Source organism: Halichoerus grypus, chromosome 1 (assembly GCF_964656455.1).
Source record: "Halichoerus grypus chromosome 1, mHalGry1.hap1.1, whole genome shotgun sequence".
Classification (NCBI taxonomy): Eukaryota; Metazoa; Chordata; class Mammalia; order Carnivora; family Phocidae; genus Halichoerus; species Halichoerus grypus.
The window spans coordinates 121,215,884-121,228,080 of NC_135712.1; the positions used below are offsets into that span (position 1 = coordinate 121,215,884).

The following is a 12,197-nucleotide window of genomic DNA, read 5'->3' on the forward strand; positions in this document are numbered from 1 at the left end:
AGAGAGCAGCGCCTGGTGCACAGTAAGTGTAGCTAAGGGTTTCTTCCCGTGGCCCTTCTACTCCCGGACATCCCATCAAAATTCTCTACCGCCGGACCCCATCTCCCCAGGAGAGGGGCAGGGATAGTGCCGAGAGCACGGCTAGCAGGCAGCAGTACTTAGTAAACATCTGCCAAACGACACACTGTACAACTGGATTCTCTGACTCCAGGGGGCCAGGATCAGTGGGAACACCCCCCGTGAGGGGCCGGTGGTCCTTCCTGCAGGCAGGGGAGGTGCCTGAGCCCGGTAAGCCCCAGCTTGCCCTCGTGGGGACATGTGTCCACATGGGGTCGGAGCCCTCCTCTGCTCCTCTCGGGGGGCAGGAGCCCCCGCAGCCAGTCCCAGGAATGTGGAATCTCCCGGACCAGCTCCTCTTCACTGGCCTCTGCTGGGAGAGCGGCCCCCTGCGACCATGGCTGGGGTGGGGGGGGCTTGTGGGCATCTCACCACACACTTGGGTCGGGGAGGGGATGGGGTGCAGCTGAAGGGAGGCCATCGTGTGTGTCCACCCCACTGTGCCACCGCACACACCTAAGTGTCCTCCCAGGACCACAACACAGAAGGAGCAGGCTCCCCTTTCATGGAGGGAGAGCCCAGAGGGGTAAAGTAAATTGTCTGAAATCACACAGCGCTGAGCGACCGAGCCAGGACCCTGGTCTGGCCGGGTGTGGTTCCAGAGCCTGTGCTCTCAGTAGCCCCCACGGCCTCCCCCGCCCAGGACAGCTCATCTGGCCAGTGTGTGCCCAGGCATTTGGGGGTGTGTGCGTGTTCTGGGTGCAGCGCCTGCCCACAGAGGCCAAGCAACACTGTTAGCCTTCCGCTCCCTCTCCAGACACACCACCCCTCTTCCCGCCGGAGCAGGGACAGCTTGGTGCAAGCGCCACTCCTCCCGTGGGGCCCCGGGCAGGAGGGCACAGCCGCCGTGCCGCGCCAGTCACGGGCTGCCCAGCACAGAGGGCCCCACTCCGGAGTCTGCCCGGCAGCTCCCGCGGCGCACTCACTTGATTCCTGGCACATCCAACAGGTTGGTCAGGCCCGTCCAGTTGATCTGCAGATGCTGCAGGGGCAGAGGGAGGCTGTTAGACTGGAAGCAGCCAGAAGCCCAAGGCTGAGGTCCCTCTGCCAAGCCCCTGGCACCCACCAGCATGGAGAACGCAGCCGGCTGCGGGGGGCACCTCCACAGGGGTGTCAGGCCAGTGAGGGCACCTCTCAGCCCTACGCAGGCCTCAGCTTGGGACGTCCGGGGCTGCCAGGCCTGCCGCTCCCTGCCAGGACCTCCCAGGAGTGGAGCAGTGCACAGGGCCACAGGCCGGCCTGGACCGAGAGGTCTGAGAGACACACTCCTGTCCACCTCACACACTCCTGGACCCTCTGTGTGACCCGGGCAAGCCGCTCTTGCGAGCTGCTTCCTGCTCTCGGGGAGCGCAGAGTCGAGCACCTCAGGCTGCCTCAGACGGCGGGACATGAGGAGTGTGGAGTGCCCGGGTCTAGGCTGGTTTCGGCAGCTCCGTTCTCGGACTCACACTAGCACCTGGGGCCCAGCAGGCGAGTGCTTACTCACAGGGAAACAGGGCCCGCGTCCCTCCTCGGGACCTACCGGCTTTTGAAGGAAGAACACGGTCACGGCTCCCACGAAGGGCTTGTCCACCAGGAGGGGCTCCAGGATGACCCGCAGCGTGCCCTGCAACTGGATGGGAACGGAGGGCGCAAACTGCACCTCTGCCTCCCTCCTCCCCGCACCTGCCGCACTCGGCCAAGGCCACTGCTGTCTCGCTCGTGCCCATGCTGCCCCCAAATGTCAGGGCCACCTGCTGTGGCAACAGGAACCACACGTGGGGGACAGAAACCTGCACAGGGCTGCCACCCCTCTGCTGGCTACCAGGGGCCATGGGCTAGCCACCACTGCTGTCCACTGGTGCGCTGGGCCTGAGGGGCCTGCAGCCTCGCCCCCATCTCCGGCCAGCCCAGCCAGCAGGGCCCCAGCGCTGGCACTCCTCCTCTGCCACGGCTCTCTCCCCCTCCTTGATCCACCCCGTTCCTATGCACGGCTTCTGCATTACTCCATAAGCAGAACCTTGCCCTTCCCTGGGCAGCTCATGTCTCCCTGGGGGCACTTGAACAAAGAGAGGCAGGTGTGGGGCCCCGGGGCCAAGCAGAAGGTTGGTAAAGCCCAGTCACTCCTTTCTGGGCCTGTGACCTCAGGCCTGGAGCCCCTTGATCATTATCAGCCTGTTTGTGATGTCCTCACCTTTTCTGCAGCCTGCTCCGTGAGAGCCGGTTTCCCCCTGCCCAGCCTCCCACCCCAGGGGCAGGAAGGGTGGGGGGGGCAATGCCGCCAGGTTCCACGCACCTGAATCCCACTCACACCAGCCTGGATCCTCTGCAGCTCCACACTGATCTCACAGTCCCCAATGTAGCTGAAAGTGGGGAGGGAAAAGGAAGGCCGGGAGGAAGGGCAGGTCCACCGCTCAGAGAGACCAGGAAACTTGCCCAGGGCCACACAGCCCAGGCTCAGGCAGCCAGCCACCACGCCTGAGCCCTGCATCACCTGGCTGTGGCCTCCCCAAAGCCTCAGCCTCTCTCAGCTCTGCAGCAACACTGACCTAGGCCCAGCCCTGGGAGGCAGCCCCCAGGTCCCTGTACCCAGGTGCCCCATGCACATCCTCTGCCCACAAGGCCAGTGACTCTGGGCACCACTTTGCCCCACGACACCCCACAGATGTCAAGGAGGGGCTCTTGATGAACATACCGCCCATCCCTCTGCCGCTGCTCTGTGCCGACCCTGTCTCTGCTTAGGTCTCTTTCCCAGGGACACAGGAACCTGAGTCTAGCTGGCGGCTCTTACCAAGCGATGGGCACAGGGAGCCCAGAATGGGTGCCTTTGAGGGTAAAGATCCTAAGACCCCATCAAAGGACTGAAGGAGAAGACGAAGGGGAGAGAGGGGGCAGCCTTCAAATACCTGCAGGACAGGTGGAGGGGCTGGACGTCACAGAAATGCTGGGTACCCTCCGGAAGGGGGGCAACCTAGGGATCCCAGGGGCTGCCTGAGCTGGCTGAGAAGCTAAGTGGGTGCCAGGTGACCCTGGCGGATCTGGTGGCACAGCCTTGGAGCCAGGAGTGCCCAATAGCCATCATCATCCCAACACGTCCCCCAGATGGGGATGGGTGTTCCCAGAGTGGGCTCCGATCTACCCAATATGCTCTCAGTGCCAGCCTCTGGGCTAAGGACAGGAAATGAGACACTGCAACGTTCTGGAACTTTCACAGTTGATCTTTGGTCCTTTACTTTTTTTTTAAGATTGATTTATTTTAGAGAGAGAGCACGAGTGTGGGGAAGGGCAGAGGGAGAGAATCTTCAAGCAGAGTCCCCACTGAGCACAGAGCTGGACCCCAACACCCGTGAGATCATAACCTGAGCCGAAACAGAGCCGGATGTTCAACTGACTGAGCCACCCACGCACCCCTAATCCTTGGTCCTTTAAAGCACAATTAAAACGTCACCACCTCCAGGAAGACTTCCTGGACTGAATGTCCCTTCTCTCAGACTCAAGCCTGCTACAAATATCTTTCAAAAGAGGTACCTTTGCCCAACCCACCGAACTAGTCACTCATGTGTCTTTGCATCCTTGTTTTCCTTAGGCTCCAGAGTCCAGTTCTCCCACAGATCTCTCACAGCCTGTGCTCAGAGCTCCCTGGGCCTTACCACAAGGCCCCACATCTTCTTGTCGTACTTGCTCCCTCTTTCTACATCCTCTTTAAGGCAGCTGGTCTGAGCCTTCAGGTGACTGCCCTGAGCCTCCAGGTGACTAGCCCAAGAAAGCTCTGCGGCCTGGGCCTTGGGACCCAGAGCCTGCCTGGTGCCTAGTCTTATGGGAGAAGCGAGGCCTGGGCTGAGGGGTCAAACAGAAGCGGCTTCCCTGGGACTATCCATTCTCCTGATACTCTTCCCGTCCCAAGCAGGGACCTTGTGCTCCAGCCCAGGGTGGTGGGTGGGGGTGGGGGGGTGGGGGGGTTGTGCTGTGAGGTGCTTTCCGACCCCAAATTAGAATGTAACTACGCTACTCCACCTTCAAACTGGCTGGTCTCACACGGTGTTCCCCTGTCCCCTGCACCTGGCCCACACAGGCAAGAGGGCTCACCATATCTGCAGGTCCAGGACCACCCGTCTTCGGTTGCGCTGGTTAGTGTGCGCCTTGACCCCGTTGACCCGGGGGCACTGGAAGAGAGGCCAGAGGGCTAGGTCAGCGGGGATCTCGCAGCAAGGGATGGCTGCTGGCCCCCTGCCCAGCACTGGCTTTGTCCATAACAACGTGACCACTACACTCCTGGGATGGGGCACAAACAGAGAAATTCACACTGTGGCCCGTCTGTCCTTGGACCTATGATACCTCCCCTCCCTAGGATATGCATCCTTCCTTCTCTCTCTCTCCTACCGCAGATATTCACAGAGCACCTGCTCTATGCCAGGCATTAGACTGGGAAGAAGGTAAGGAGCACGACAGGCTGAGCCTGCCCTCATGGGTTGGAAGTCCAGCAGAGGAGACAATGGTGGGGTACGGTATGATGAGGTGCAGCCCCTGCTGTCACATGGGGATCAGGGGACTTCAGGAGTGCCTTCCTTGGGTAGACCGAGGGTAGTGAATGCTTTTGGAGGAGGCGGCATTTAAATAGTTCTGGCATATGAGTAGGAGTTGGCCCCCAAGGGCAAGAGAAAAAGGCAGGGATCTGACCCTAGAAATTAAAGTGTCCCACACCAGGGCCATGGTCCCCCAGCCTCTGGGGCCAAGGGCTGAGCTCCTAAGTAATCTCCTCCACCCCATTCCTTTTTTTGCCTCCTGTCAGGAGGCTAGTGGGCATTGGAGTGGGCTCTGATTATTAAGAATAAAAAAAGTATCATTTGAATTTGAGTTATATGCATGATGAAGTAATTAGGGGTGAAGTTTACTAATGTCTGCAATCTAGTTTAAAATGCATTAAAAAAAGTGAGGAGGAAAAGCAGATGTGTGGATATGTGCTAAAGCAAATATAACAAAAGGTTAGCAGTTATACAATCCAGAGGGTCCACTGTCTAATACTCTCACATTTTCTGTATGTTTGAGATTTTTCACAATGAAATGTTGGAGAAAAAAAATTAATCAGCCATACTAGAGGAGATTCCATTATCTTTCTATTCTCTCTTTAGAAGGTGACATTTACAGGGCACTGGGATGGCTAAGTTAAGCGTTTGCCTTTGGCTCAGGATCGAGTCCCACGTGGGGCTCCCTGCTCAGTGGGGAATCTGCTTCTCCCTCTGCCTCTGTGCTCTCTCTCTCTCAAGTAAATAAAGTCTTAAAAAAACAAAGTGACATTTACAAATGCACTGTCACATAAAAAGCTTATCAGAGTACAGAGCCAAAAATGCAGGGCAAAAGGTATTATGGGGGGGAGCCTGGGTGGCTCAGTTGGTTAAGCATCTGCCTTTGGCTCAGGTCATGATCCCGGGGTCCGGGGATCGAGCCCCGCGTAGGGCTCTGCTCAGTGAGGAGCCTGCTTATTCTCTCCCTCTGCCTGCCGCTCTGCCTACTTGTGATCTCTCTGTCAAATAAATAAAATCTTAAAAAAAAAAAAGGTATATAGGGACATCTTGAGCAGTTAATTAAAATCATCACGTGGTTTTTCCAGAGTTTGTGATGTGTGTGATATGTCAGCTTTTTTCTTTTTTTAAAGATTTTATTTATTTATTTGACAGAGAGAGACACGCGAGAGAGGGAACACTGCTTAAGCAGGGGGAGTGGGAGAGGGAGAAGCAGGCTCTCCGCCGAGCATGGAGCCCGATGTGGGGCTCGATCCCAGGACCCTGGGATCATGACCTGAGCCGAAGGCAGACGCTTAACGACTGAGCCACCCAGGCGCCAAGATATGTCAGCTTTTTAAAGTGTTTAATTTGCTGTGGTTTATTTTCCTATTCTTTCTCATATTTACTTAATATTCATTTTTCTCCTGATTTTACATTTTAAATTTCATGTCCTTCTTTTTAAGAGGGTCCTCCAAATCATAGGCACTTCAGGCTGCATGGCACCTGGCTCCACCCTGGCCTCCAGGGCCTTGATGGTAAAGACCCAGAAAAGCCAGCGGAAGCCTGGGAGGCGAGTGGGGCGCTGTAAGGGACCTCCCGCAGCCTGGAGTCGCCGCTGGGCCTGCTTCTGCTGTGGCGAGGGATGGCATCCCAACAGCACCGCATCCCACAGGCATCGGGCTCTGCTCTAAACACAGCAGTCTGCCGAGTCCTCCGAATGCCGGCTCAGCCGTCAGCCCCTCCCGGCAGTCTTCCCGGACGACCACAGCCCCCGACAGCCCTCCGCTCCTGAGCTCGCGCATTCCTGCTCCGCAGAGTACACGGCCGTGTGGTGGCCCACCAGTCTGTGTGTCTCCGTAACGGGCCAGGGACCTTCCCAGAGGCAGGGGCACAGTCACACCCATTTCTGTCTCGGGTGCCTCCGCACACAGCCACGCTCCGTGAGCCGACACGAATGCAGCAGGGAATGAACAAAGGAACTCACAGATGCGGGGACAGACGAGTCCTGGCTGAGTCTGAGAGGCACAGACCAGAATCTCCACGGGCCTGGCAGGCCCGCTGCCCTCCCCACTCAGGCGGCTAGCGGGGCAGGCTGGCCTGCGCTCTGACACCTGCCTGTCCCCCAGCAGACCAGATGCCAATGGGTCTGGTTTACCAAGGCATGGACATCAGGCAGTCCTCTGCCCACGGGATGCAGTTCTTTTTAAGTAAACCCTACGCCCAACGTGGGGCTCAAACTCCCAATCCCTAGATCAAGAGTCACATGCTCTACTGATGGAGCCAAATGACAAAAATAAGACTCCTATCAATGGGGCCCTTTGGGACAGCAGAAGTGGGGCAAGAGGGTAGAGTAGGAAGCCGTCAAGAATAGGGACATGATGTTGGGTGTGTCAAACGCAAACCTCTTCTAGCCTGAGTCACCTATCAGCTTCGGAGAAGTAGTGTGAGGCTTGTAACCCTAACTGACAGAACCGATCAACTGGTAGAGAACTGTCCCCTGCTTTGAGGCACTGTCCCCCCCACGGAAGTGTGCTCTTCCTCGCTGATGCCTTACCAAGCACGACTTGTACATTTTCATATCTGGCTGGCTTCTACTGCATGGCACGTTTTCAAAATTTGGCTCAAGAAAAGTGGACTCATTTCCCACCTTTCCTTTTTGTTCTCTCGGAGCCAGGCTTCCTTTGACCCTGCAGACATGTTGGTGCTGGGACGCGGGGGTGCAGGGTCTACACTGAGGCTGAGAGGCTGAAAAGTGCAGGTAGGGGCCGCGTCCGCAGGGAGCCTCCCTTGGGATATTTTCAGTCAGGCGAGTGACCTGAGGCAGGGTCTGGGACAGTGAAAAGACTGCATGGTAGACAGGCTGCCCCTCCTGAGACATCACCCACCTTTTGTCCAAAGTAGAGCTTGGTGAAGGTGAAGGTCCTCAGGTGGACGCTCTTCTCCCGGATCTTGGGCTCAAGTTTCTCCCGGAACTTGTTTTCCATGATCATGCTCAGGTAGGGCCAGGTCTGACAGATGATCTGTGGCAACAAGAGGAGGCTCTTGGGGGTCAGGTCTGTTTCCCCCACCCAAGACCCAGGGCTGCCCGGGACAACCTGACCCAGGGGTGGGGGTCCCGTGGCCCTTACGCTGCAGCACCCACAGGCCTGCCTGCCCAGCCATCGCCCCCTCCATCCGTCCATGTGTCCATCAAACATCACATAACTACAGCAGTGGTTCTCACACGTGCCCAGGCAGTGGGACCCCAAGATTTGGTGCTGTTTTGCAGAGTACCATGAAATAGTCACTAAACTTAGTATTATGAAACTTTTGGTTCTGTGCTAAAACAGAAGCTATCAGAGTCGACACTGTGGTATAATCAAGAAGTAGCAGGTGCCAGAGGCTTAAGGAAAAGAAATCACAGAAAACAAAGACTGTTTCCTGTGGATTTAACTTATTCTAGCAATCAGAAAAGGCCGCCTTTGGCTGATCTCTGCAGCAGAGTGACTCATGGCCCAGGTCTGGGAAGCAAGGGGCGGGGGGCGCCAGGGAGGGGAGGGGAGGACGTGGGGGCAGGGGAAGGGGGGAGGGCTCCAGGGAGGGGTGGGGAGGGTGCCAGGGAGGGGTAGGAAAGGAGCAGCAGTGGCAGACATGTTCTTTCTGGGCCAAAGGCTTCGCCCTCCTCCTCCTCCTGGACGTGGGTCATAGTTTACCGACGCACCTTGGGCTCCCCAGACCCATCATCAGAGGAGGCTGAGGCAGCGAGGTTTCAGGGCCCTACTGCCCCCATCTCTCTCAAGGGCCCCCTCAGGGCTGGACCCAGCTTCCTGACTCGCTGCTTTGTGGTCTTGAGCACAAAGCTCTTCGGGACATATGTGGTGCCCCAGTGTGTGGTTTGTCTACACAGCTGTCTCCCCATCCGTGCCCTGAGCTGAGGGCAGGAGGCTCATCACACCGGTCACACGTCCCCAGCACCTTGTGTGGGGCTGTGTGTGTCAATGCAAGAAAGAAGGATGGAACACACGAGGGCACCCGTGAACTAGTGGACACACAGGCAGGAAGAACACGGTCTGTCCCAGGGGCCCTGGGCCCTGCATTAATCCACAGAAATCCTTGGAAAGGAGCAGTCCACTTCCTCCAACTTCTGCCTGCAGGCTGGGAACGGTTTTTGATCCACACTGGCAATGACATTTCTGGTAACACGAGACTATCAGCCTTGGCTCAAAAACCATCAGGAAGTCCTTCTTTATACCTAAACTTAAGTCATTCCTGCTACAGGCTGTTCTAACCAGAACAGAGGCAAGGTCTGTATTAGAAAAAGTCCCGAATCAGGATACTTGAAGGGGTGGGAAGATATTCAAGTCTCCACATCTAGGAGACAGGTTTGGGCTGATCAGGCAGGGGCCAGACTCTGTTCCTCATCTGTAAGAAAGGGCCAGACCAGGAGTCACAGAGCCGGGCCCTCCCTGAGGCCTCGGCAGCAGGGCCCGAGGGAGCTCCCCCCAGGACCTAACAGCAGTCATTCCGATGGTGACAGTGTTCCTGACCGCCCGGGCACTGTGGGGCTTTCGTTACCTCATGAATCCTCACAACCTCACCAGGCAGGGACCATAATTAGTCCCATTGCGCGGATGAGGGAACCGCTCTGAGAGGTGGCAGATGTGGGCTGGCGACCAGGTGAAGGGCCGCAGCGGTGGTGGGATACCGCCCTCCTCTCCCTAGGAAGCCCCGACCTTGGCCTCCTGCAGGGCCGCATTTTTCTCTATCCTTCCCTGTATTTTCTAATATGTCTGCTACCGCCGTGCACTAATTTCACACTAAAAGAAGGTGTGTGTTTGTTTTTTAAAGAAAGTCATTGGTAACAAGAAGAACCCTGAGGGTAGGAAGGGGGAGCGGGCAAGGTTACTGCCAGCAGGCCTTTGTCCGTGGCCACCTCGCCCGCATCCAGTGTGGGGTCACTGAGCCCAAGAGGCCAGCCCCGCCAGGCCCACCGCAGCCTTACCTTGTTGGCCCACTCGACCCGCTCCACATCCGGGAAGTGGATCTAAGGAACAGAAGCCCCGAGGGCAAGTTAGACTCAGCACCTGGCCGCCCCTGGAGACCCAGCCGCACGCAGCCTGGGGTTCCCGCTCCCACCCCACGCGCGCCTCTGCTCTTCCTCCCCGCCCCCTCAGCGCCCGCTGGCCACCGGCCAGCAGACTCAGCCAGCCCTGCCCCGGGGCGCGCAGTCCGGAGGGGCAGGCGGCAAGCAGCCAGACTGCACCAACGTGCGCCCGGAGGGGGGCACGCAGGCGGTTCCGGGCAGACAGCTCCCCCACCCCCGACTGCGCCCGGCCGCCCTCAGGCTGGAAGGGCGGGGCTGGAACCCGTCGTTTGCTTATGCACATAAGCCCCACCTTCCCGGTGGAAGCGCAGAACCCCCACCCGGCCCGCTCAGGGTACCACCCATACCACCCGACTTTGCTCCTTGCCACTTCCATCCTCCTTATTCTTTTAATGACACAAGTAATCATGGCCTCTGGAGAAAAATTAGAAAATGTGGGTGAGCAAAAGGAAAGACATTTCATCAGAGAATGCTGAGTGGCAACCACCGTTAACAGGTGGATGCATCTCCTTCCAGCCTCTTACAGAAACAAGGATATGTAGTTTTCACAGAAACGGAGGTGTTTGGTAGTCTGCTTTTTCCACTTAGCAACGAATAGGACTGTGTTGATTCCTAAGGTAATGATTGCCAATTTGAAAGGCTGAAAAGGGGATCATGCTGTTTTCATAGGCAACTGGGGAATGGGAGCACCCCTCCCCAGCAGGCCAGATCCTGGGGTCACATAGGGGAGCTTCCTTCAGGTCACAGCCCCCAGCCCTGGGTTGGTGTGTGTGTGGGGGGGTTACCCCCAGGAGAAGTGACAATCCTATTGGCTACCCTTTGCATGACCGGATTCTGAGGGTTCTTAACCCCTTCCTTGCCAGAGTCTCAGTCTCCGCCAGTGTCTGCTGAGCTTCTCATAGACCCCCAGCCCAGCCCCAGGGTTTTCAGGGACAAACAGGGAAGACTGTACTGGTGCCTGACACAAAACCTGATCAGTAAAATGGTAGCAATGGTCACCTCTGTCGCCAAGTCCTCAGAGCACAAGGCCAACTCAGGATCAGATTCATGGTGGGTGTAGGACTCCCAAGGTCACGAGAGGAAACATGTCCATGCAGTTCACACATCTAGTGCACGCCAGGCCTTGGGCTTGCTCTGGGGGTGCCCTGAAGGCCCAAACATAGACCCTGGCCTAGAACACTATGCCCAGGAGTATAGAGTAATTTAATTCTTTTAGGAGTTTTCCTTTTTTTTTTTAAAGATTTATTGGGGGGGAGGGGCAAATGGAGGTGGGGGGAAGAGAGAATCCCAGGCAGACTTCCCGCTGAGTGTGGAACCCAATGTGGGGCTCCATCTCATGACCCTGAGATCATGACCTGAGCTGAAATCAAGAGTCAATGGCTTAACCGACTGAGACACCCAGGCGCCCATTAGGAGCAGTTTTTAACAGCCTTGAGAAGTCAGAGAAGCCCAGTGCTTCTGGGACTCCCGGAACATCAAGCCCTTCTCCCAGCCTCAGTTTCCCCAGTTCTGGACGGTGATCCATACTAACTTGAAGAAGCATCTAATATTCCCAGGTGCTAAAGGAAAATCACTGCCTGGCTCCCAAGTGGGGGCTGGCCCAGTCCTTAGGAACAGAAGGGAATGATGGGAAAGGAATCTTGGGGGAAGTGAGCAGGAACTAGGGCCAGCCCATCCAGTTCAGCTGGGGAGAAGCAGCCTATTCACCATACATTCCCTGCTGCTGCCCTGGGTCAGGTCCCAGGCTGGTACCACGCAAATGGAGGGTGAGACCCTTTCATTGTCCCCTATCACACCACCCAGCACTAAAGTAACAACTCCTCCATATGGGGCTGAAACCGACATCCCCATTCCTCTTTGATTGCTCCATTCATCACCATCTTTGACTTCACTTCTTCCAGGCAGCCTTTCCTGATCTCTCAAGTCAGAGATAGGTGTCCCTATTAGGTGTCTGCTGGTTCTCCATCACAACATTTAATACACCTCATTAGAGCTGCTGGGTCTTACTGCCTGCCTCCTTACTAGACTGGAAGCTCTAGTGGGCTGACTCAGACTTGTTCCCTATTAGTGCCTGTCCCTGGCATATGAATATCTTAATAAATATTTGTGGAATGAATGAATGCATAAATGAATGCAAGCTTCTTGCCTACCAACAGGTCCTAGGCTGGTAAAGGAAGCAGGCAATTAAGAGACCATTCCAGTATAGGATCAGTGCCAAGGTGTGGGGAGTGGCACCCTCACAAAGGAGAAAGGTGGGTGATAGCTGGCCTTTCCCTGGCACCTTTGCTCTTCTTCTGCCCAAGCCTGCTGGCTGGACCCCTTCCTCTCCTCCTTCCATCCCAACCACTGTGCTCCCATCCTGCCCTGGGGCACACCTGATGTGTATACCCTTCCACCTCCTACCCCCGCCTCTCCAGGGGAGGACCCAGGGGAGGTTCTGCACCCCTGGGAGCTGAGTTCTGATCTCCTGAACCCTGGAAAAGTGATCCAGCCTGGCAGGTCCAACCCTGGCCACA

General features: G+C 56.7%; 1 protein-coding gene across 5 annotated transcripts in view; it reads right to left on the reverse strand.

Annotated features, from left to right (window-relative positions):
• The window catches only part of ESYT3 (extended synaptotagmin 3), a 49,356-nt gene that overhangs the window by 21,488 nt on the left and 15,671 nt on the right, over positions 1–12,197 (reverse strand). For all 5 annotated transcript variants that reach the window (XR_004917287.2, XM_036092136.2, XM_078071320.1 and 2 more), the window contains exons 2-7: positions 9,580–9,621; positions 7,484–7,618; positions 4,183–4,259; positions 2,393–2,459; positions 1,640–1,729; positions 1,044–1,099 (exon numbers count right to left, since the gene is read on the reverse strand). Coding sequence is in view for 4 of the 5 variants with exons in the window: in XM_036092136.2 (XP_035948029.2) it covers positions 1,044–1,099; positions 1,640–1,729; positions 2,393–2,459; positions 4,183–4,259; positions 7,484–7,618; positions 9,580–9,621 (467 nt within the window). In the remaining variant the exon portion in view is untranslated. The remainder of the gene's footprint in view (positions 1–1,043; positions 1,100–1,639; positions 1,730–2,392; positions 2,460–4,182; positions 4,260–7,483; positions 7,619–9,579; positions 9,622–12,197) is intronic.